Source organism: Simochromis diagramma, unplaced genomic scaffold (assembly GCF_900408965.1).
Source record: "Simochromis diagramma unplaced genomic scaffold, fSimDia1.1 OVJJ01000421.1, whole genome shotgun sequence".
In the NCBI taxonomy this organism is placed as follows: Eukaryota; Metazoa; Chordata; class Actinopteri; order Cichliformes; family Cichlidae; genus Simochromis; species Simochromis diagramma.
Window position 1 is genome coordinate 9,002,885 of NW_024387250.1, and position 22,646 is coordinate 9,025,530.

The window sequence follows — 22,646 nt, forward strand, 5'->3', positions numbered from 1 at the left end:
ATGATCACTACTACCTTAGTGAATTGAGAAGCTATGCCTACCCATGCCATCACTCGTCTCCACTGTGTTTTGAGGATAATGTATTCGCCGGGTTAACATCCAGTCCAAACCTCCTTTCATTCTTTCCTCACCCTACCTCACACCCATCAAGGTTAATCTCAAGTTCATCTGGCTGACATTTTCTCTTCCAAAGCTGATTTTCTGATATTTTCTTAGTTGAGTGTATTGTAGCCTTTCTACTCTTGAGGTTTATGAAACCTTTTCCACAGATCTACTACTACTTCTTATGCGAGTTTTAACATCACATGTAGGATAACAAAACTCCTGAAAAGGGACAAACCAGTTTCGCATTAGCCGCCCGCCCAAATTTAATATGACACCGATAAGAACATGGTCAGAAATAATAAAGGTATGCCTACTATGTCTCTATTTAAGGAACCTCAGCTTGTGCAAATCAAAGGCTAAGGTTCCTGCAGTGTTGTTTGTAGCGAGCAGTATCTGCAAACTTGGAAAAGATGAGAAAATAATGATAGACAGACCTAATAAAACAGGCCACTGCCAAAAAAAGAGGAATTTTTGGGCCTTCAGTTAGCTTGGAATGTGTACCCTGTGGAAGGTAATATCTCTGGACCAGCACACAGATAATTTATCCCATGAACAATATTTAACAAAGGATGAGAAAAACAAAACGCTTAGACAGTTCAAACTGTTTGTGCCTTTGTATTTGAAAAGCAATCAAGCAATGAAATGAACTGTAACTTACAAAGGTCTAGACAAAACCTAAAAGTTAAAAACAAAACAAAGGTCCTGAGCTCCAGTCATGACACAAACGGTCACTTGGATTTCTGCTTCTGGTACCAATCGGGAACTTCTTTATTTGTCTGTAAATGAAAATAAGAGAAAGAAATAATATGAAAAGTGAAAGAGATTTGTTAATATACTCTCATCTATTTGACTTTCTCATGACTCATGGCTACATACTAGAACATATGCTCAGTTAGAAGTTTTTCAGTGAAGTTGGCTATTTCACTAAATGATTTTTTTAAAAACTATTCATCCTTTCATTTCTATTGCTTTGTCCTAACATGTGTCTAAGCACGTTCACATGGTGTGACTCATAAAAAGGGTGGTGCTACAACAGTCACTTACAAACACAGTGGGTTTGGGTTTGTTTGGTGATTCTTCTTCTGCTGTCCTGTTGATACGTTTGGACTGCTGTTTTTTCCCCAATCCAGAAGTCCTGATACCAGTTTTATCTGTTTCCAACAGGTTTAGAGCGTCTGCCTGTCTGGACCGCATGCTGATCAGGACCTGCTTCATCATGGCTAACTCCTGGAAAACCGCACAGTTCATAAAAGAAAAAAAGAGGAAACAAGAGTAAAACAATAAATGAAGGAGTGTATGAGAAATTACTGGGAGTGTAGAGTCCAAAAGGCCACAGATTTCAACTATATAATCGTTTGATTTAACAAAAAAAAAATGTAATTCTTCTCTTTTATCTTTATTAATGTTTTCTGAAACATTTGCTTTCAAGAATTCAGGTCGAAGAAACCAAACACAGTCCAACGATGGGACGACTTGCACTAAGGGTCTGCAGGGATGGCAGCAGCGGCAACAGCAGCAGGGCAGAGAGGGGGACTCTCGGCCATTTCACGGTTCTATTTATCACCTCTGAGGACATGAGCCCTGGCATCTCGCACACACGCACGAGCACACACACGCTAGAGGCATCCCAAATAGTCAAGCTGAGGAACAGCTGTCTATGACAGGGCACATACTTCATACAGCAAACGGCCTGCTTGGGAACATACTCCTGCGTGTACGCGCACGCGTGCCTACGATCATTAAGACGCTGCACTAAATTCTCCGGTGTGAAGATCAACATTAAATTAATCAGCAGCTATTACTTATAATTGATTAATACCGTTAAATTTCAGACAAAAATACCAAACGTTTTGTTTTTAGGTTAAAAAAAGATGTGTGAATTATCTGATTAAATTATAATTAGGTTTGTGTTCATTCATTTATTTATTTATTTAAAGAAGACTTGAGCTCTAGGATATTATAAAGGAAAATTCCTAAATATTTACTAAAGACTGTTGGGGCCATAATTAAAGAGAGATATTAAATCTTTATATGTGTTGTTCCACTGAAGCATGGATTAACAGGTACGGTACCCACCTGGAGCAAGATACACTCAGACAATACAGTGGATGTCGCAGGTAACACAGCTGCAAAACCTCATCACCGAAAACTAGATCTGCAATCATTAGTCATTAAATTCATGCAAACTGGGAAGTACTATAACAAAAAATAAATGTAATCTCTTTAGTTTTTAAAATCATACATTGCCAAAAAATCAAAATAAAAAACTCTGAGGTTTAAGTCATGAACTTGTAGGAGAAAGAAAAAAAGAAATTGTGTCTCATCCCTGCAGCTGATGATGTGATCAAATTACAGCCTGCTTTACAATCTGGTTTAGCTACAAGTAAACTCTTGTGATTTGAGCTCAGAATTGCCACATTTCTGTCTGCACTTCAGAAGAAAACAACATGCTGAGCTGGAAGAGGTGACTGCTGTTTGAGGGTTTTACTGTTTACGTCAGTTGTGTGATGAAGTTGATCCAACACTTTGAAACTAAGAAACCAACCAACCAGTCTTTCTTTCTTTCTTTCTTTCTTTCTTTCTTCCAGGTTTCTCACTTTTCATTTTGTGACCTTACTTTCAGAGAATACTCTGGCTTTTTTATGTTTACAGTGATGTGTTATTGAAATATCACTGCAGCTTATAATTAAGCCCCCTGGAGTCTATTTGTGTGGGGTTTGAAAAAAAAAAAAAAGCTCCAACAAAAACCACTGATAATATAAATAGCAATGTAGCTTTTCGAATAAATGTACCACCCACTCAGTTTACGAATATTTTATATCTTGATATCATCAGAAAGCATTCAGCAAATTGATTGCTAACAATCACATAAACACTAAACAAAACACAACCAGTAACCAACACTGTCCCTTTGTGTACCTCTTGATGGTTGAGAAGTCGCTCCAGATCAGCGGCCATGTTGTTTCTCACCTGTTCCAGAGCGGTCCGCTCTTTCCTCAGAGAACTGAGGTCATATTCAAACACAGAAAGAGAGATCAGATCTCTAGTTAATACAAAAAGTACACTTAATATTTATTCAGTAAGTATATGTAGTAAAATATTAACATGTCTTGAACAAAAATATTTAAAGACTGCAGAAACGGTAATATTAATGTCCTTCATGAAGCAGATTTAGTGGGTTTTAGTTTTTTTTATTGCTCTTTAGCGTCAGGTCAGGAGATGGGACACACAGGATCAGATGTGAAGGTGTGGTATGCATCGTAATTTGAATGTTCATTCATTTGTGTATGCAAAAATAAACAAAAACGTTCATATAGATAAAAGCAACAGGACTTCAGTGCATCACGTAAAATTCTCCTGAGCTGTGCATCTGCAGCCAAACAGATTAACCTTGCAGACCCACAGAGAAAACTTAAATGTTTCCGACAGGGAAAGTCTGACAGCATTTCTTAACCTTTTTCTTTTTTTTTAACCCTTCTTGTTCCTGCACCTGGTGAGCGCTCTGTGGTAGCGCACAGCAAGAGAAAACCTGCAGTCTGTCAATTTGCATTTTTGACAGGCTAAAATAGAGAGGGCACAACAGCAATTTAGGTCATTGCCAGGAACCTGTAAATGCACTCATGTGGGGACTTACATGCACGCATGCAGGTTTGCACAGACATAATGGGCTAGGTGTGAAAGGGACAAAAGATGAGACTGGGAGATAATGATAAAGAAGAGATAAACCAAAGGGTGGGGAGGTATGGGCTCCCTATTGTATCAAGTGATTTACAAGATACAAAGTTTAACCAAACAAATTAGCAAAGGACGCTTTCCAAGAAGGAGAGAAGGCTGAACAACCTTCAGTTGAAAAGGTCGTGAATGAATGTTTGTTTTTTTTAATGTAGTATGCAGCATGTGTACCTGACATTGCCCTCAAGTGAGGTGACACGCTCCTTCAGTATGCTGATCTGTGCATCCCTTTGTCTCACCGTCTCAATCAAGTAACTATAAGGTTGCTGCGTCTGCTGTAACAGCTGGTTGGCGGCCAACAACTGTGGAAAAAACAAAGTATGTGTTAACCTGAGCAGTTAGAGAGCAATTACTTCACGTATGTAATGTTTCGTTTGACTTGTGTAAATTTTTCATGGGTCTGTCAAACTCTTATCTCCGGCATTTTTCAAAGATTCAACTAAAGAAATTAGAAAAATGTGTTTTTCAAAACACACGGCTAGTAACAAAGTGCTCAAAGATGCAATTTAAACCAAGTTCTTTGCAAAGTTGTCTGCTATGTGTAGACACAACACTACCTCATTCCTTAAGTTAGGTGCCTTTATTATGCTTGAATGATTCATAGGTCAGTGTTAAGTGGCTTAAACAAAAACATTCCCCTGGAAATGGTCAGGTACGATAACTTGATGGAAAAAGAGTGAAAAAGCAGCCAATTTCCACAAAAATGAGAAAAAAAACCTTTAAAAGACCTTTAGAAAACTAGTAGTGAAAATCAATTTATAAAAAAACCCAAAATATATTTCAAGAACGTCTGACAGCTTAGAAGCAAAATATAAAGAAATCAGCGGTGGCTCAGTACAGTGCACAGTAATTGATAAACTAATGTCACACCAGTTAAGTAATTCTCTTTAGAAACTGGTTTTAGTTCATATTATAAAATTATATCAACTAAAATATTAGCAAATATTTCTGAATGATGCAAGATCTACAGTCATGGCATCTCTGATCTCATCAGGAGAAACTTGCATAAAAGTGAGTTTTTATGAAGGCATATCTAAACTTCAAGCTTTTTATGAAAAAAAACAAACATATCCATCAGTTGGTATTGTTCTTAAAATCTGCTGAACACTAGATAAAGTATGGGTGTTAAACATTAAACGGCTTTTACAACTGGCCGATAGTGAGTAGAACTGGGTGGAGGCTAAGGACAATCGTTAGTTAGTCAGGGCATTCGTGTGGGTGGTTTAGCAGTTAACACCCTGAGCCTTTCTAGTGAAAAGGAAGTATAATTTTTTCTTCTTCTTTTCTTGTATACTCAGTGAATCATGAGTTATTCCAGATGAATGCCAGTTGATCACAGCTGACAGTTGAATGGTTGGCTTATTTAAATCCTGCCCATTCTGGCTTGCACAACCTCTCCTCTCATTGAGTTTATAATAATGAGTGAGGAGAAAGACGAAGAAAAGAAAGGAAAACACAAGCACATTTGGCTGACAGAGCTATCAGGCTACAAGTCTTCCTGGATAAAATTTCCCATTAGTGCACGAGTGGCAGACACGTGACTTTACATACACATTTGTATACAGAGAGAATTCACACACCCAAACTTTAAGCTTCAGTGTTGCACATTCATACACAGTCTGCCAAACGCAACAAAAGCTCAATGGCTGTCATGGTTTTTGGCAATACTTCCCACTGTATCAACAACGTTTGACAGGTATTATGACTAACTTCACATTCTTCTCATACAAAGTCTGCAATGCATGCTGTTTGTTTTTAAACAACCTGCCATTTTCGTCATTTGACTTCAAACGTGGAATCTGACAGTTTCATTGTTAAATGTTGACAGAAGATTCAGAAAAAAAGCAGGGGACCATCACAATGTGTCCCTAAGTGGGTTGGATGATACTCACTACTGTGCAAAAGTTTGGCCCTGAGGATGATATGAAAGAAATAATACCACAAATAAAGTCTTACACAACTACGCAGTAGTTAAGAAGAAAATAAAAATAAAAATCCTCCTAAGCTCACTTGCGCATAAATTTTAAAGACACCTGGCACGTCTTCCAGGAAAACTCGCCATGCCACTTCTGAGGACTTAACCTGTGGCAGGTGCTTCTTTCTCTTTACGCAAATTCAGCGCCGTTGAGATCAGGATTCACCGTTATGGATATATTTGTGGTCACTGTCATGCTTACCCTTGTGAAGTACCTAAAACTTTGGCTTAGTACAGCACACACGCACACTCTGCCAAAATCATTTTTTCCATTCTTCAAGATGTGACCTAATGTCACGGCTCCAATGGCAGCCTTTCAGAGAGAAGTGATTATACCACAGTCGTGACAATGTGAGGAGGTAAATAGAGATGAGAGAGGAGTCATCAAGGTTGGGCTTTGTAATGACTTTCTTTTGTTACAAGAGGGAATACGTAAATCATTGTGACTTTGACAGAAAAAGTGGAATAAATTTAAGCAGAGTCGCTGTAGGAGTTTTGTCACAGCGGGAAAACAAGTGTTTGCAGGTACTGACTTGAAATGCTTTCAAGTTTGTTTTCCTTAGAAATTAACAAGTACCACTCTCATATTAATGATGTTCTCCAGGGAATTTGATATTGTTTCAGGTGTTTACCTGTTCGGATATCTGCCCCGTCTGCGACTTGTGACTTTCCAACTCTCTCCTCAGTGATGTATTCTGCCTCTCGAGCTGCAGCACCCTGCGGGCCAAGTGAACGCTGCACAACAGCCACATAAAGTTATGGGAATTTCAATCAACAAGACAAAAATCAACAAGATTACACTAGTGTGTATTTACACAATGCATCTTCTAGAGTCTGCTGCTAGGCAATGAGATTAATTTAGCCTTTTGGCTGCAGATGCTGGAGATAAAAATCAAATAAAATACTAAGTGGAAACATGCCCAGATGTTCTAGCTTGGTATTTCTAAGGAATTACTGTTAAACAACTGTTTAGTTCACAAGGCAAAAGACACCGCGTGGGTGACCGCCAAAGAAGAAAGCCACAAAGATGCACGATATGTGTCACATTTAAACCATAAACAGCAAATTGTTTACCAGTATTGCAACATAAAGGGCAAAATTCAAAATCAAATACAAAGGAAAAGAATATATGACAATATAAATGATGCATTTCTTTAAACACTCAAAATATGTTTTGCAAATCTTATGCAGGATGCAAAACCTTAAAAGACCAACATTTGTGTTGCATCCTTTGCTTGAAATGCAGTGAAGTGCTTCATGTACTATACCTCTGTTTTAGTCTTCTTTTGGCCGTTGTAGGAACATTTGCCCCATAGCCATATGAGAACAAAACCCTCTCTGCCTCTTCTTCATTCTCAACTGGCAAGAGATAATGGTACAACTGGAATTAGAGTATGTCTGCGGGGCTATTAAGATAAACAGGTACAAACATGTGGTTTGTTTTCTTCTCCTGCAAAGCTCAGGCATTTAAAACGATCAAAAGATAAAACTGTATTATGATTTTGTTGCCATCTTTCTATGTCAATCTCCCATCTTACCCAAATAAGATTATTATGTAATTTGTATTACACACATTTTTCCAATGTTAGGTTCCAGTTGAGTGCACTTGTTTGCTTTTGTCTGTCTGATTTCACAGATATGTGTTTAAAGTAGCTGTTTCCACAGAGATAATGCAATACTCTTACTTTCGGCGGCTTGCATGGTGACCTGGTCCAGCTCTTGCTCGAGCTTTTCATACGTTTCCAGGCGAGACGCCTGCTCAGCGTTCTGAGTCTGCAGCTCTGCTACCCGCCTCTCTGAGGAAGTTTGTAGCCTGTAAAACTCCTGAGTGAGGAGCTTAGCAGCAGGAGGAGAGACAGAGAGACAGACAATAATGTTCAAAACTATTGTTCTTAGTTGCACTTTAACACCTTTGTTTCCAAATTATGTCCGCAGAGTTATAGTTTATCAAGATCAGCTTTTTCCAAAATGATAAAAGTTATCTCACTTCAGTTATGTTTTGCTGTAAAATGAGGTTGTCAAACATGCCAACGCTATCAGTAAATCCTGTCATAAACCTGCCGCGTATGACCTGTGCAACTGCCACAAGAGTTGACTCGAGTCCCCTATGAGTCGTGCTTACTGACAGAGAGTCATTCGCACTGATGGCAACATTGCCATGTCAAGCTATCCCAGTGTGGGATGGTTTGTTGATGGAGGCGATTTAATATAAATTCTAATCTCAGTATTAAAACTCATGATAAGAGCCCTCTTGCTTCTAGAATTCCCAGAGTATTTAAAATAATTTAATATAATATTGATATTTGGTCTCTCTGTATAGCTACAAAAATCACCATGCAAAATATCCCAATACTTTTTATTGATTGATTTATTTTTCCCCACCACCCCAAACGAACATAGTAGCAAAAAACCTTTCGCTATACAAAGATAAAATGGTTAATAAATGTTAAGGTAACCCTGGACACACACAAGGCTTTGAAATCTTTTGATACTGCCAAGTTTATAGAGACTGAAAGAAAATGTAAAATGCTGTGCCTCAGCCTGCTAGTAAAGACACCCATCGTATAAATTTGAGGCGATTTTCCAAAAGGTTGACCTCTGATCTTGACCCTGAGTTCAAGTTCATTGAGATGAGAAGTCACCTCGTTTCTAAGTTAACTTGAGTGTCTAAACCGCCCGCCCAGCCAGCAAGGTTACGACAATACCCCATCAAACTTTTACAGCTGAGGGGTAAGAATTTCCTGAATTGGATGAGTGCTTTTTTGCTTTTGCTTATTTTGCTTCTTGCCTTTGCTGTTTTACCAAACTCAGTTTGATGCTCATACTACCACACAGTTTGCTGCACAATCGAGCCTATATTTTACTTGTAGGTTTCATATATGGTTGCAGGCAGAAATTCATCGTAACAACAGGCTTGTAGGGAACAAGTACATTTATATATTTGACACACTTACATGTTTCAGACTATGAAACAAATTTTAGTATTATAAAAAGACAGCCAGGTTTTAAATGACAATGTCATTTGTTACAGAAAAACAGCTATCTAAACCTAACCTAATAACTGGCTGTGCCTTCCTTGGAAGCAAGAATTGCAGTAACTTGGAAATAGTCTTACGCATTGCTGTGCAGGAATTTTGGCCCGCACTTTCAGAAATTTTAATTCAGCCAAACAGGTGGGTTTTCATGCATGAATGGCCTGTTTAAGGTCATTCCAAGGCATCTTAATTAGATTTAAATGTGGGCTTTTGACTAGGTCACTCCAAAAACCTTCATTTTGCTTTGTTTTGTAGCCATTCAGAGGTGGTAGAGAGCTTCACGGTTCCACCAGTTGGCCATCACACTACACCACCACCACCACCCGTACCACGTTTGATGGTTTGTATGATGTTCCTTTTATGAAATGCTGTGTTGCTTGTGTTATGAGACACAAATCTTCCAGAAAGTTTTCCCTCATAAGTCCATAGAATTTTCCTAAAAGTCTTCATCAACAGATCATCAAGATGTTTTAAGGCAAATATGAAATGAGCCTTTGTGTTCTTTTTGGTCGACAGTAGTTTTCTCCTCGGAAGTCTCCCATGGCCATTTTTCCCAGTCTCTTACTTACTGTTGAATCACGAACGCTGACCTTAACTGAGACACATGAGGTCTGCAGTTCTTTTGTGTCCTCCTGGATGAGTCATTGATGCACTCTTAGAGTATTTGGTAGGACGGCCACTCCTGGGAAGGTTCTCTGTTTGTAATTAATAGATCTCACGATGGTTCACTGAAGTTCCAAAGCCTTGCCTTGGAAATTGCTTTTTAATCTTTTCCAGACTGAGAGATGACAATGACATTGTTTCCCATCTCTTCTTGAGCTTTTTTAGATGGTGGCATGTGATTTCTTGATTCAAGAGGTCTGGCAGGAATCAGGCCTGGGTGAGGTTAGTGAAATTAAACTTAGCTTTCCAAAATAAATGTGGTTAATTTTCTCACAATTAATTAACAACTTAAAAAGGCAGGACAATATTTTTTTCAGATAGGGCCAGGTGGGTTTAACTCTTTTCCCCCCAACTAAATAAAATCATAATTTAAAAACTACATTTTGTATTTACTTGGGTTATCTTTGTTTAAAAGAAAATTTGTTTGAGGATCTGAAACATGTAAGTGTAACAAAGATGCAATGTCCAATGCAAAAAGAGGAAGCTAGGAACTATTTGACGCTTGTCTTTTTAATCACAGTACACTATACTGGGAAGTTGTGGAGAAGTACCTAAACATTATTTATGTACTGAAGCCACAGGTCAATATTGTTATCGTTCAGATTAAACATAGAGTTTCTTCACTTACATACCCCTCTGAGTGTGTCTCTCCACTATGCCTCGGTTCACGTGCAGATGCATAATGAAACACATGCTCAAATACAGCTTATAAGATAATGACAAGATAAATAAGATAATGGCTAGATAGTAATTAACTAAAAAGAGAAGATGGCGTAATTACAGCACTGATAAATACCTTAAAGGGATAATGAAAATTTTAAACTGATTTTTCCCATTTGATTTAATCAACGGTGAACTACAAAGCGTTACACGGACTTTTAATCAGAATGAATGTTCCACCATCGTAATCAAATGATGGTTAATGGAGTAATATCTTGAGACGTAGGGTATATTTTTGTTCCCATTACATATGTGATTACATAAACTTTGTTTTTGGATTAACTTGTTAGAAATTGTTTCCTTTTACCATTTTTCCTTTTCAACATTTACTCGAAAAATAGATCAGGAGAAAAGAAAGATCAGACGGAGACAAAAAGCAAGCCTTGCAATCACAGCGTTAATTAAAAAAAAAAAAAAAAAAAAAAAAAAAAAAAAAAATTATATATATATATATATATATATATATATATATATATATATATATATATATATATATATATATATATATATATATACACACACATACAGTGGGGCAAAAAAGTATTTAGTCAGCCACCGATTGTGCAAGTTCCCCCACCTAAAATGATGACAGAGGTCAGTAATTTGCACCAGAGGTACACTTCAACTGTGAGAGACAGAATGTGAAAAAAAAATCCATGAATCCACATGGTAGGATTTGTAAAGAATTTATTCGTAAATCAGGGTGGAAAATAAGTATTTGGTCAATAACAAAAATACAACTCAATACTTTGTAACATAACCTTTGTTGGCAATAACAGAGGTCAAACGTTTACTATAGGTCTTTACCAGGTTTCCACACACAGTAGCTGGTATTTTGGCCCATTCCTCCATGCAGATCTTCTCGAGAGCAGTGATGTTTTGGGGCTGTCGCCGAGCAACACGGACTTTCAACTCCCGCCACAGATTTTCTATGGGGTTGAGGTCTGGAGACTGGCTAGGCCACTCCAGGACTTTCAAATGCTTCTTACGGAGCCACTCCTTTGTTGCCCGGGCGGTGTGTTTTGGATCATTGTCATGTTGGAAGACCCAGCCTCGTTTCATCTTCAAAGTTCTCACTGATGGAAGGAGGTTTTGGCTCAAAAATCTCACGATACATGGCCCCATTCATTCTGTCCTTAACACGGATCAGTCGTCCTGTCCCCTTGGCAGAAAAACAGCCCCATAGCATGATGTTTCCACCCCCATGCTTCACAGTAGGTATGGTGTTCTTGGGATGCAACTCAGTATTCTTCTTCCTCCAAACACGACGAGTTGAGTTTATACCAAAAAGTTCTACTTTGGTTTCATCTGACCACATGACATTCTCCCAATCCTCTGCTGTATCATCCATGTGCTCTCTGGCAAACTTCAGACGGGCCTGGACATGCACTGGCTTCAGCAGCGGAACACGTCTGGCACTGCGGGATTTGATTCCCTGCCGTTGTAGTGTGTTACTGATGGTGACCTTTGTTACTTTGGTCCCAGCTCTCTGCAGGTCATTCACCAGGTCCCCCCGTGTGGTTCTGGGATCTTTGCTCACCGTTCTCATGATCATTTTGACCCCACGGGATGAGATCTTGCGTGGAGCCCCAGATCGAGGGAGATTATCAGTGGTCTTGTATGTCTTCCATTTTCTGATGATTGCTCCCACAGTTGATTTTTTCACACCAAGCTGCTTGCCTACTGTAGATTCACTCTTCCCAGTCTGGTGCAGGTCTACAATACTTTTCCTGGTGTCCTTCGAAAGCTCTTTGGTCTTGGCCATGGCGGAGTTTGGAGTCTGACTGTTTGAGGCTGTGGACAGGTGTCTTTTATAGCAGATGATGAGTTCAAACAGGTGCCATTCATACAGGTAACGAGTGGGGGACAGAAAGCTCTTACAGAAGACGTTACAGGTCTGTGAGAGCCAGAGATTTTCCATGTTTGAGGTGACCAAATACTTATTTTCCACCCTGATTTACGAATAAATTCTTTACAAATCCTACCATGTGAATTCATGGATTTTTTTTTCACATTCTGTCTCTCACAGTTGAAGTGTACCTCTGGTGCAAATTACTGACCTCTGTCATCATTTTAAGTGGGGGAACTTGCACAATCGGTGGCTGACTAAATACTTTTTTGCCCCACTGTATATATATATATATATATATATATATATATATATATATATATATATATTTATTAAGCATTTTTCTCCTTTTATGAACACGTGATGTGATGAGAGGTGCATCCAGACATCAAGGACTAATTGCACTTAGTGTACTTCTTTCATAAGTACGCTTGATTCATTGGACACAAATAAAAATGAAGCCACTGGAGCGATTTATGAAGACGGATAGCCGTGTTAATTTTTAAGTACTATGGACGGACTTGATTTTAGGCTTCGGTTGTGCATATTCGGTTGTAACAACAACATCGTATGTTTGTGGGCAACGTTTCTCCCATCTGTGCCAAACAGATCATTTTTGACTGACTGATAATTAGGAGTAGACTAGAAGCATCAACTTTGTTATCAAAGAAGTGTTCAAGGTGACAATCAGACTGAGGTAATCTTGAATTAAATAAGAAGACTGAGAGAATTTTTAAGTTGCGTGCTACTCTCTGTAATGAATGCTCCACAGACCTCAGCAGGATGCACTGAACCTGCTTTTAAAAATTCTAGGAGAAATCCAATTACTAATACGAATAAACAACCTGTAACATTAACTCAAGCAGAAAGTAAAACAAACACACTAGTAATCGGGTATCCCATCATTTTATGTCTGAGTACCTCTAGTTTCTTCTGCTGTTTCTCACACTCTAGCTGACACTGAGCTAGGGCTTTAGCCGTCTCATCCTTGACCATATTAGCACGCTCAGCTTCAAAAGAGTGCAGCTTGGCCTGGTTGGATAGTTCTGCCACCCGGCTGTCTGTACCCAGCTGCAGCTGACGGAACCTAGAGTAAGAAAAGATGGAGATAAAGTCACACACCTCACTAGATATTAAAGATAATTTTTGTATTTTTTTTTAAATGTTACAACATGTTTTGGTACAAAGAGACTATGTGGACTAGATAATAAAGGAGCACAGTGTGCTTCTCACACAAAAGGTAAACTCAGCTGTAGGCTGGTGGTTGAGCTCAGGCATGCCCGGTGGTTTTAAACAAATGCTGCAACTTCTTCCGTAACAGGGACTCAATTACATTTTGCGGTAAATGTCTTAAAAGCATGCTCCTTTGGAAACTGGCAAAGAAGCTGTCAGTTGGTATACTTTAATTCCCCATTCTACACTATTGTGAAATGAAGTTCAATTTGTGCCTCCACCGCTACACAAAGTCAATAAGCAGGAAGTTTGCTTGTTACAGTGCACCATTTCTTCAGTTGTGCTTGCAGCAGTTTTTGATTTTGTTCCATCTACAGTGATTAAGTTGGCACCAGTAAAAGGTTTTTCCATATAACCTAACCAATTAGACAAGAACAAAGGGACCGAAAGTGCCCTGCAGTTAATGTCGGATATAGAATATAAAGACAGAGGTGCTTTTATTTTCATTTTGATCCAATTTTCTATGCATGTAAATGCAAAGACATAACAAACTGGTTGGTTATTTTAATCTTTCCAGTCATTTATCAGGCTGAAACTGCAAATGGATCCTGATGAATCGAGCAGCATGTGTAAGACTGTTAGATGAGTAAGAAAAATAACTTGAAGATATCACTTCCCGCTCGAGAGAAATTATAAACTCAATTTTTTCGTGACTAATTAAAAAAGGGCAACGATTTTTCTGCAGCCTTTTAAAGTACAACACGAGCAGACAACAGTTTCAAGCTCACTTCTCCTCCCTAGGCAGCGTTCGAGCATGCACACACAGACCCCATCAAGTCGTGGAGGTTGGTTGGATAATATTAATAACTCTCGATTACAGCTGACCTGATAAGATTTCATCATCCATAGTGCGCAGGCCTGAGCTATGTGCTCACAGTGATAGACGTGTACACATGGTGGACATTTTATGCCTTCTTTTATTCATCGTGGCCGCAATATGGAAGCAAAGAAGTAAAAATTTCTTAGGAAAACAATGCTACCCTTCCGGAAGGCTGTCATTAGCTGCGTTTATTCTTGTGCTTTTAAATGGCAAATTTATGACAGTGGCAAATAAGAGTACGTGACACTCAAGCTTCCCAAGGCAGCGTTGCTGCAGCAAAGTCTGTCAGGAAGGTGAAAACGGAAAACTATGCTATAACAACACTTTGCCTTTGTTTTGGACAATCGGATCGCTAAGGTTCAAGCTGGCCCTTTAGGCTTAAATTAACTGACGCCATTTCAGGCTTCTCACCCTCATTCTTTGCCCCAAAAATAGGGGCATGCGTGGGGTTAGGGGTTAAGGGCTTGAGGCTAGCATCTGTCATTGCTGGCTTGCGATGTGATGTAGAGAGGGAATGTGATCGCTGTAGAGAGAGTCCAAGGGAGAGTGAAGTGACTTTGTGCATATGTGTGTGTGTGTGTGTGTGTATGGAAAGACTAACAGCTGGTGGTTTGGATGTAGAGAAATGCATGGCATGTAGTAGTAACCCAGGACTGGGGCACTACTACTACTGCTGCTGCTGCTGCTGCTGCTGTGTAAGTGGCTCTGTTTGTGTGTTGCAGAGACACTTAAAGTGAAAGAAATAAAGATTTATGACATGAGAAATGAGAATTTTTGATGGTGCAGAAAGAAATTTCTCCACGTAAATAATTGTTAGTTTTAAAATGTGGTTTCAAAAGGGAGTCTTGAGAAATCAGGTGCAAAGACACATACCATGTGACTAATGACACAAGTATGTACACAGCAGAAATAAGGCACAACACACCAGGACGACTGAAATGCTACCTCCAATAAAAAAGAAATCTTACACCTTAAGTATTTATGTGCTGGCGTGTTCATCAGGGCTCACAATATTTCTATAGCAATTTTCATGCAATTTTTAAAACTTCTTACAAGGCTGTGGCCCAGAGGCACCTTTCCAGGCTATACTGAGATGGCCTCTGTGGCCTGGAGCAGAGATAGAGACTAGCTGGTCAAACACTAATCACTCAGAAGGAGGGTGGAAAAGGAAAAAAAAATACTAGAAAAACAACTTCATTTTTTTTAAAAAAACCTACAAAATCTGAAAAAACCCACATAGTTTAAGCATTAAAAGGCAACAAAACTTGATTACTAAACTCACTTTCTCTTAATAGCAATTTCAAAATCTCATCTTATTTCCTCAGCAAATATCGTCAGTGCCATCAAATAATCGGTGCCTCATTTTGCTTTTTACCTGTGCTGTTTCAGCTTATACAGGCCAAGACACTGGCTGCTTAGGACCTCTTTTTATAAAGTAAACTGACTTCCGAGCAACCTTTTGATCTCTCTGCTACAGCAAAGCCTTCATGTGATCTTTAGTAAGAGATGGTAAACCACAGCCACCAAAGTCCTGCCGCGCCCACAACATTTGCTAATGACAGGCGGCCAGTGGCTCGCATGTCAGCGTCAAAGCAAGTACAAGCTCACAGCTTTAAAAGAAACAGAAGAAACACGGTGAGAACTTAATCTTTATAAAAAGCACAGCAATCAAGCTGGCTTTATTAATCAAACTAGTTTGGCTTCTTTGGCTGGTCTTCTACACACAAACACACACAAACACAAAATACAATGAATTATGCAAATGGGTTTCAAATATTTCGTGGTTAACAACGACAACAAAGAGTCGTTCCAGATGCCCTCAGTTACCCTCAGGTGGAGTTTCTTAAGTAGCCAACATTGGAAGGTGTTAACTAACCACGACGCTACCTGTCACATTAACGAATCTTTCTCATGCAGCTGGAAACAAAAACAGATTTTAGTAGTCTAAATCAGCGGTCCCCAACCATTTTTTGCGCTACGGACCGGTTTATGCCCGACAATATTTTCATGGACCGGCCTTTAAGGTGTCGCGGATAAATACAACAAAATAAAACTAGTACCGGTACTGAAAAAAAGAAAATTTATTCATAACACACGTGAAAAGACCCAGGAAAACCGAGTAAACGATAAAAACGATAACAAAATAACGCTGAAAAGAGATAAAAACCCTGAAAACCATACATTTCACACCTGAGCCTCAACTCTCGCGGCCCGGTACCAAACGACTCACGGACCGGTACCGGTCCGAGGCCCAGGGGTTGGGGACCGCTGGTCTAAAGTATGTAATCATGTGACCAAGCACTTTTTTCCAACTTTCATGTGTGGTATTTTCAATTGTAACTAAGAATTTGTACTCATTATATCGCTGCTTGCACGGATAAAAATGTTGATATTTATTCTAAAACTACCAGTTTTCATGTTATTTAAAACCTCCCATTTTGAACCGCATTAAAAATCTAGTTTATACAAGAAAAAATAAAAGAAGTTACCCCTAACATGCATTTAACAAGGTGCATAGACAGTCCCATTTTCCCACTTACTTTTTTTAGCACTCTCTCTCTTTGTTTTTTAATCAAATTAAGACTGAGAGAATTTTATTAATAATCAATAAAATAACTTCCACTTATCTTCTTGGCTACAAAAATGACCTAAAGGGAGACTTCTGACTTCTGTGCATGACATGGAGTGACAGGGAAAAAAAAAAAAAACATGTCAGTGTTGCGCTTTAAGCATGTGACAGATGATAAAACTCACTGCTCCAGCAGTTGGTCATATCTGGACTGGGCGTCTCTCTCAGCAGCCACTGCTCGGTCTCTCTCCAGCACCGCGCCGTCTCTGGCCTCGCGCAAGTTCCTGATCAAACACACACGCACGCACACAGTTGAAAGACACTCTCATTCCTGTGGAAAGCAATGATTTTAGTCATTCGAAGATATGCTTCTATTTTCTTAGTTTTTGAGGTACTGTTACATTGTAACATTGTAACAGCTCTTTATTCTCTTAAATATCTGTGTAGGCACAAGTAAATACAGTAACAGACAAATGTTATGTTATTTTACTGACCTTTTTTGAACATGTAAATATAAAGGAAAAAAAAAGAAAAGAAAAGAAACATTAAGTTGACACGAATAAATATATAATCACACAACTTACACACTCACAAAGGATCAGGGTGAAGTTTACTGCGAAATTTGCTTTACTCTATGTTAGATAAGATGAAAAATAAAAAGACCAAGTGTAGTGGGTGCACAATTATTCTACTTTTTGCTGTTCTCTAATTCACCACAAGTAGCTCTACACATTTTAACAATGCAAATATTTATGTTTGATGTCCTTCTTGTTTCTCCTCCTCCTCCCGGGGATCTTTTGCTTTTTAGGTGAATTTGTAAACCACAACATCATTGAGTCACCAGTCTCTTCCCTAATGCAATGCTTCGATTTGTAATTATAAACCACTCACTGACTCTTAATGAGTAATGAATAATGTTTGACTTTACTTGGTTTAAACAGCACCCCTGGTATTCAGTTTTTCAGCAGTTATACTAAAAGATGCTGATACCTGTTTTCCCTCTCATACATCTCCCTGGAGGTTCTCTGCAGGTTGTCTATCTCCTGACTTGTTTTCAGCCTGATGTTCTCCAACTCCTCTCTTAATTTGCTCTCATATTCTGACTTGTAGTGGTCTCTGTAGAGAAAAGAAGATAAAAAAAAATGTTTTTTTAAATGAACAGAGCATCATACGCAGAAGCTTTCTTCATGTGGGTGAGGTCATAAGAACTGAGATCAAAATACAGCTGGCAGATACTGCGTATCATCATCTAATTTTTATTGACTATTATAATACTTGCACAGCTTACTTCTTCCATATCAAAGCACTAGAATAGTGGCTTCTTATGAGAAGCATAAAAGAACAAAAACAGCAAAGCCGAACCTGGATGCTACATATTTTTCATAGGCGTCTTCCCTGGCTTTTTTAGTGTCTTCTAATTGTACCTGGTCAAAAAAACAGAAACAAAAGTGAAAGCAAACCACACGGGGACTTCTTGTGTTACTAGAAGCATTTTGCTGATGAACCGTCTGAACCTGCAATCTCTCCAGGCGGTCTTCTTCATGTGCACAGCGAACACTGAGTTCCACATTCTGCCTGTGCAGGTACTCCTTGTCCTTCTGCAGGAGTGTCACTGATTGTTGCAATGTTGCCACCTGGAGGACACGAAGGAAGAATACATAAAAACAAAAACAAAAAAAAAACTATTAACCCAGAACCATGAAAGAAAGATTTAGAGGGTATTACAAGGAAAAAATCTGTGTGATGCACCTCTTTGCTGAGTGTGTCCCTTTCTCTGGTCACTGCGGCGTGAGACAAGTCTACGGCCTCGTATCTCCTCTTTAACTCCTTCAGCTCTGCTTCAAAGTTGTCGCGCTCCCTACAAAACACAACATCAGGGGTGGACACAAATTTAAACTTACAAGTTCAAAATTTAAATATAAAGGTAAGTTTAAATTCATCATCTCCTATTTGTTGTTTTCTGAGGGGAAAAGGGGTTTGTAGCTTGCTGTTTCCAGTTTATTAGATAATATCATAGTGAAATGCTGCTCTTTGAAACATTACATAATATTAAAGTAATTAAAATGATAGCAAACAAAAACTGACGGCTGGTTTTCCTTTTTTAAATAAAACACAAAGGCTTCTGGAGTCCTACTTTTCCACCACATCTATTACAGACATGCTGTTACGCCAGACGATCCATTAAGTGTTTCAACGCTAGTATCAAATGTTACAATGCACTGGTTTTCAAAGGATCTGACTCACAGTAGTCAAATTTATAATGTATTCATTCATTACTGTTATAGAAGAAAAAGCAGCGGGCTGCTCTTAAATCTACAATACAGTTCTGCATTTTTTCCCCATGTACTGTTTAAAAATTGTGTTTCTGGGACAAGGACAGAGCCTAAAATATGTACTGTGGCCTTCGTAGGAAATATAGAAAGCTCATAAGCTGACCTCTGATTAGCAAATGTCACATAAGCAAACACACCGTTTGATGTTTGGGTAGTTTTCTCTGCGGTAGTCGCCATCTTGGATCTGCTGTTTGGTGTCAGCCAGTTCTAAGGTCAATCTCTGGCTCCTCATCTCCAGCTCTGTACGCAACCGCCGCTCTTCCTCGTAGCTCTTTGAGGACACATGCACAGAAAAAACAATACTGAAAATACAAGAAGCACATTATCTACTACTATTATTATTACTATTAGTATTATCATCATCATTATTAGCATTAGCATTATTATTATTAGATGTGATAAGACACATTCCCGCATTCAGCACGAGGTGATGCGCAATTTTACAGCCAGACGTCTCCAAATCACAAACCGAAACCTTGCCAAGAAAATAAGGCATCCGAAAGAAATACTAGGAATTCTGCTACTAGTATTCCTTGGACACTGGAAGGAATAATAACGAAAAACTGAAAGATTAGGATTTCAGGAAGAATCCAGTCCAGGCACTCAATGTAGGAGCAACTGATCAAAAGGCCTTTGTTTTTAGTGAGCTAGAGGAATTAGAATATGTACACTAGCATGTATTGGCTTGCGTGTTCTTCAGGGTGCGGGATGTCTACATTTTTTTTTAAATCACCTGTCACACAGCAATGTTTAGATGCCCTGTGGCAGTTTCATCTTAAAGCATCTCTTGCCAAGAAGAGAATTAGGACAGGATATTTTCCACAGTTTTCCCATTCTCAGATGTTCCGAACACAAGGAAATAGTCTGCTTTTAAGACATCCACACTACTGTTAGTACTCTGTGTGGGTAATACAAGCATGCTGTTTGGATAGTGCACATGTGGAAGCACACATGATATCCACTCAGTAATGCAGTACACCTGTGCTATTTACAATCTGTAACAAAGCAACAGCATGCCTACTTTTTACTATGGAACCGTCAAGTTAAATACCAGCATGTCTGGTCCGACTGTGTCAGACATTTGCGTTCTCACATTCACCTCCTTAGGGTGGAAACTGCTTAGCCAACATCCCTCCAGCAGCCCGAGTCTGAATTCATGACATTTTTTTGGCATATTATAACCCTGCTGTCAGCATGACACAGCATTTTCTCATCATTGTGTCATGCATGCCTACGGGGTGTCTGGTAGTTGTATTGACTGTATTGTTTTTGTTTAACTCACACCAATATCATTCTCAACACTGCAGTTTTTAACATGACCACTGAAAAGTCGCTACGATTGATGCTTTTAGCACATCTTGACCATCTGCGATCTTTGTTTTTACATTTCCTAAACAAGTGACTCAAAGTCTGAGTGTTTCAAGTATGTTTCTTTAAACATAACAAAAGAAAATAAAGACAAAAAGAACAAGTGTTTGATATGCTACGCAAACAATTATGTGAACACTTTGCACAAGTGCTGCTAGGTTGGGTTTGTGTGTTTTACCTCAATCAGTGTCTTCATCTTGGTTCTGTGCATACCCAGCTCTTCTGTCACACTGCTGTCCTTCAGACTAAGCTCAACCAGCTGGGCCCGCAGAGGAGTCACTACCTCGTAGAAACGCATCTAGGGACACAGCACAAAGAAAACGTCACCTTGTTTCTTGATTTCTTTATATGTTGTCCTTTCTAATGACCAGTAGAAGACCACCTCATACTCACAGCTACATATTCCTGTATAGATATTTTGTCCTCAGGAAGACCACGAAGCTCCTGGTATCTGTCCTGGGAGAGGTCCAGATCCCTGAGAGACCTCCTCAGTTCTCCAGCCTTCTCACACAGCTGTCGGTTAGTCTCCTCCAGCTGCTGCTGCCTCAGCAGGATGGCCTCCATCTCCTGCTTACGCAGAGCCTGCTGCTTCCTGGTGATGACAGCCTTTTTTAACAAAGTTGACATTTGACCTCAGCAGCTAAATGATGGGACGGAGGGTATATGTAGTTTTATTAGTTAGAAATTCCATTACAATGCACTATAGAAGCTCTGCTTATGCACGTTAAAGCACACATAATTGTGTACTTTAACATGCATAACACGCAGGTCCTCTTTCACTGCATCCATCAATCTTCTCTGTGGTATTCCTGTTTTCCTCCTGCCTGGCATCGCCATAAGACCCTGACCTCCAATCCCAGATCCAACAGGATTAGAAATGGTTCAGATTAAGCAGTTTGTATACAAAGTTAGAAAGGCAAGGTTGACATGGTTTGGACACGTGCAGTGCACGGATAACTGATATATCTGATATATAATTGTCCGATATATCAATTATCAATCACTGGACATACTGTATCAATTATTCACGCACTGTACGTGTCAAAACCATGTCAACCTTGCCTTGTTGGAAATACTGCTCAATAGCCTAAGCTGTATATGCATTTCTTGCTCCCAAACATGACACTGATGCTACAAAGGGCACAGGGCAGACACAACATCCTTGTGTGATGTAATACAATGAGATATGGGGGCAGGGCCACGTCTATAAGAGTGCTGCTTTATATGCACACATAAAGACTTCAATTTAAGTCTTTATGTCTCGGAAAATATAACTAGTCATGAAACCCCTGCTCTGGTTGTGTCCTTTCTCACCTGTTCTCCTCCTGAGTAAGTTTCAGCTGGTTATCCAGTCTTAGAACCAACACTTGTTTCTGATGCAGGGCGTCATTCAGCCTCTCCTCCAACTCCTCAATCTGAAACACCAGATATTTTATTATAGACGCTTGAATTCAATCACAAAACTATTACTGCAACAATGATGCTGCAGTACCAGGTCGTTTTTCTCCTAACCAGGGGAAAAGTTACACCCAGATATCTACAGAAACACTGCCTCCATTTCCCACCCCAAGTCTACCTTTGACATATGATCGGCCTTCATGTTGTCTATGATGAGATTCTTCTGAGATAGCTCGATTTTAAGCAGCTGGATGTTGTGCAGCAGCTCCTTCCTCTCGATCAGCTGGCGGGTCACCTTCTGGGAGCCGTTCCGCTGCTCGTCGGACGAGGAGACATCCTCGGTGGTGGGCACGGTAGTCTCCAAGCTGATGTCCTCAGACTCTAGGTCCAAAGAGCTGGAGACGTTGGCTGCAGTCGGCTTGAGATGCTGCTTCTTCGGAGGCATTTTGTATCGTTTTGAATCCTGATTCTGACTCCTCGGTACCTCTCTGGCTAAACCGCTAAACACTGGCAACCAGCGTTAAACAAAGAGGACATGAACTTCATGCTGAATTGCAGTGACACCCCGGACTCTAAAAGGGAAGCCACAGAATTGTTTTTGTTTTCAAGGGTCCCGCTCTGAGCTGCCTGCTAGCCGCCGCCGGCTCGACTTCTATGTGGGTTCAGCTACAGCGCCCTCTGTAGTAATAACCGTGAAGTGCAATCGCCATATAGTTCTCTGTACGTGATAACGATACACCGTCGTGCAGTACCCCCTCCTAACACGGGGGTCGCTATAATAACGACAGCGACAAATAATTCAACTGCTTCCTTTAAGAATTTGTTTTCAACAAACAATTAGATGGC

General features: G+C 39.5%; 1 protein-coding gene across 1 annotated transcript; it reads right to left on the reverse strand.

Moving 5' to 3' along the window:
• Positions 1 to 700: 700 nt before the first annotated feature.
• pibf1 (progesterone immunomodulatory binding factor 1) lies at positions 701 to 22,556 on the reverse strand. Its single transcript, XM_040001291.1, has 18 exons — positions 21,979 to 22,556; positions 21,717 to 21,817; positions 20,796 to 20,994; positions 20,581 to 20,700; positions 19,172 to 19,305; positions 18,451 to 18,559; positions 18,216 to 18,335; positions 18,064 to 18,125; positions 17,692 to 17,817; positions 16,887 to 16,985; positions 13,001 to 13,166; positions 7,498 to 7,648; positions 7,081 to 7,171; positions 6,445 to 6,547; positions 4,009 to 4,139; positions 3,025 to 3,109; positions 1,150 to 1,332; positions 701 to 881 (listed from the first exon to the last, which is right to left on the reverse strand). The coding sequence occupies exons 1-18, from the start codon at positions 22,243 to 22,245 to the stop codon at positions 834 to 836; spliced, it is 2,295 nt and encodes a 764-aa protein (XP_039857225.1). The 5' UTR covers positions 22,246 to 22,556; the 3' UTR covers positions 701 to 833.
• Positions 22,557 to 22,646: the final 90 nt, after the last annotated feature.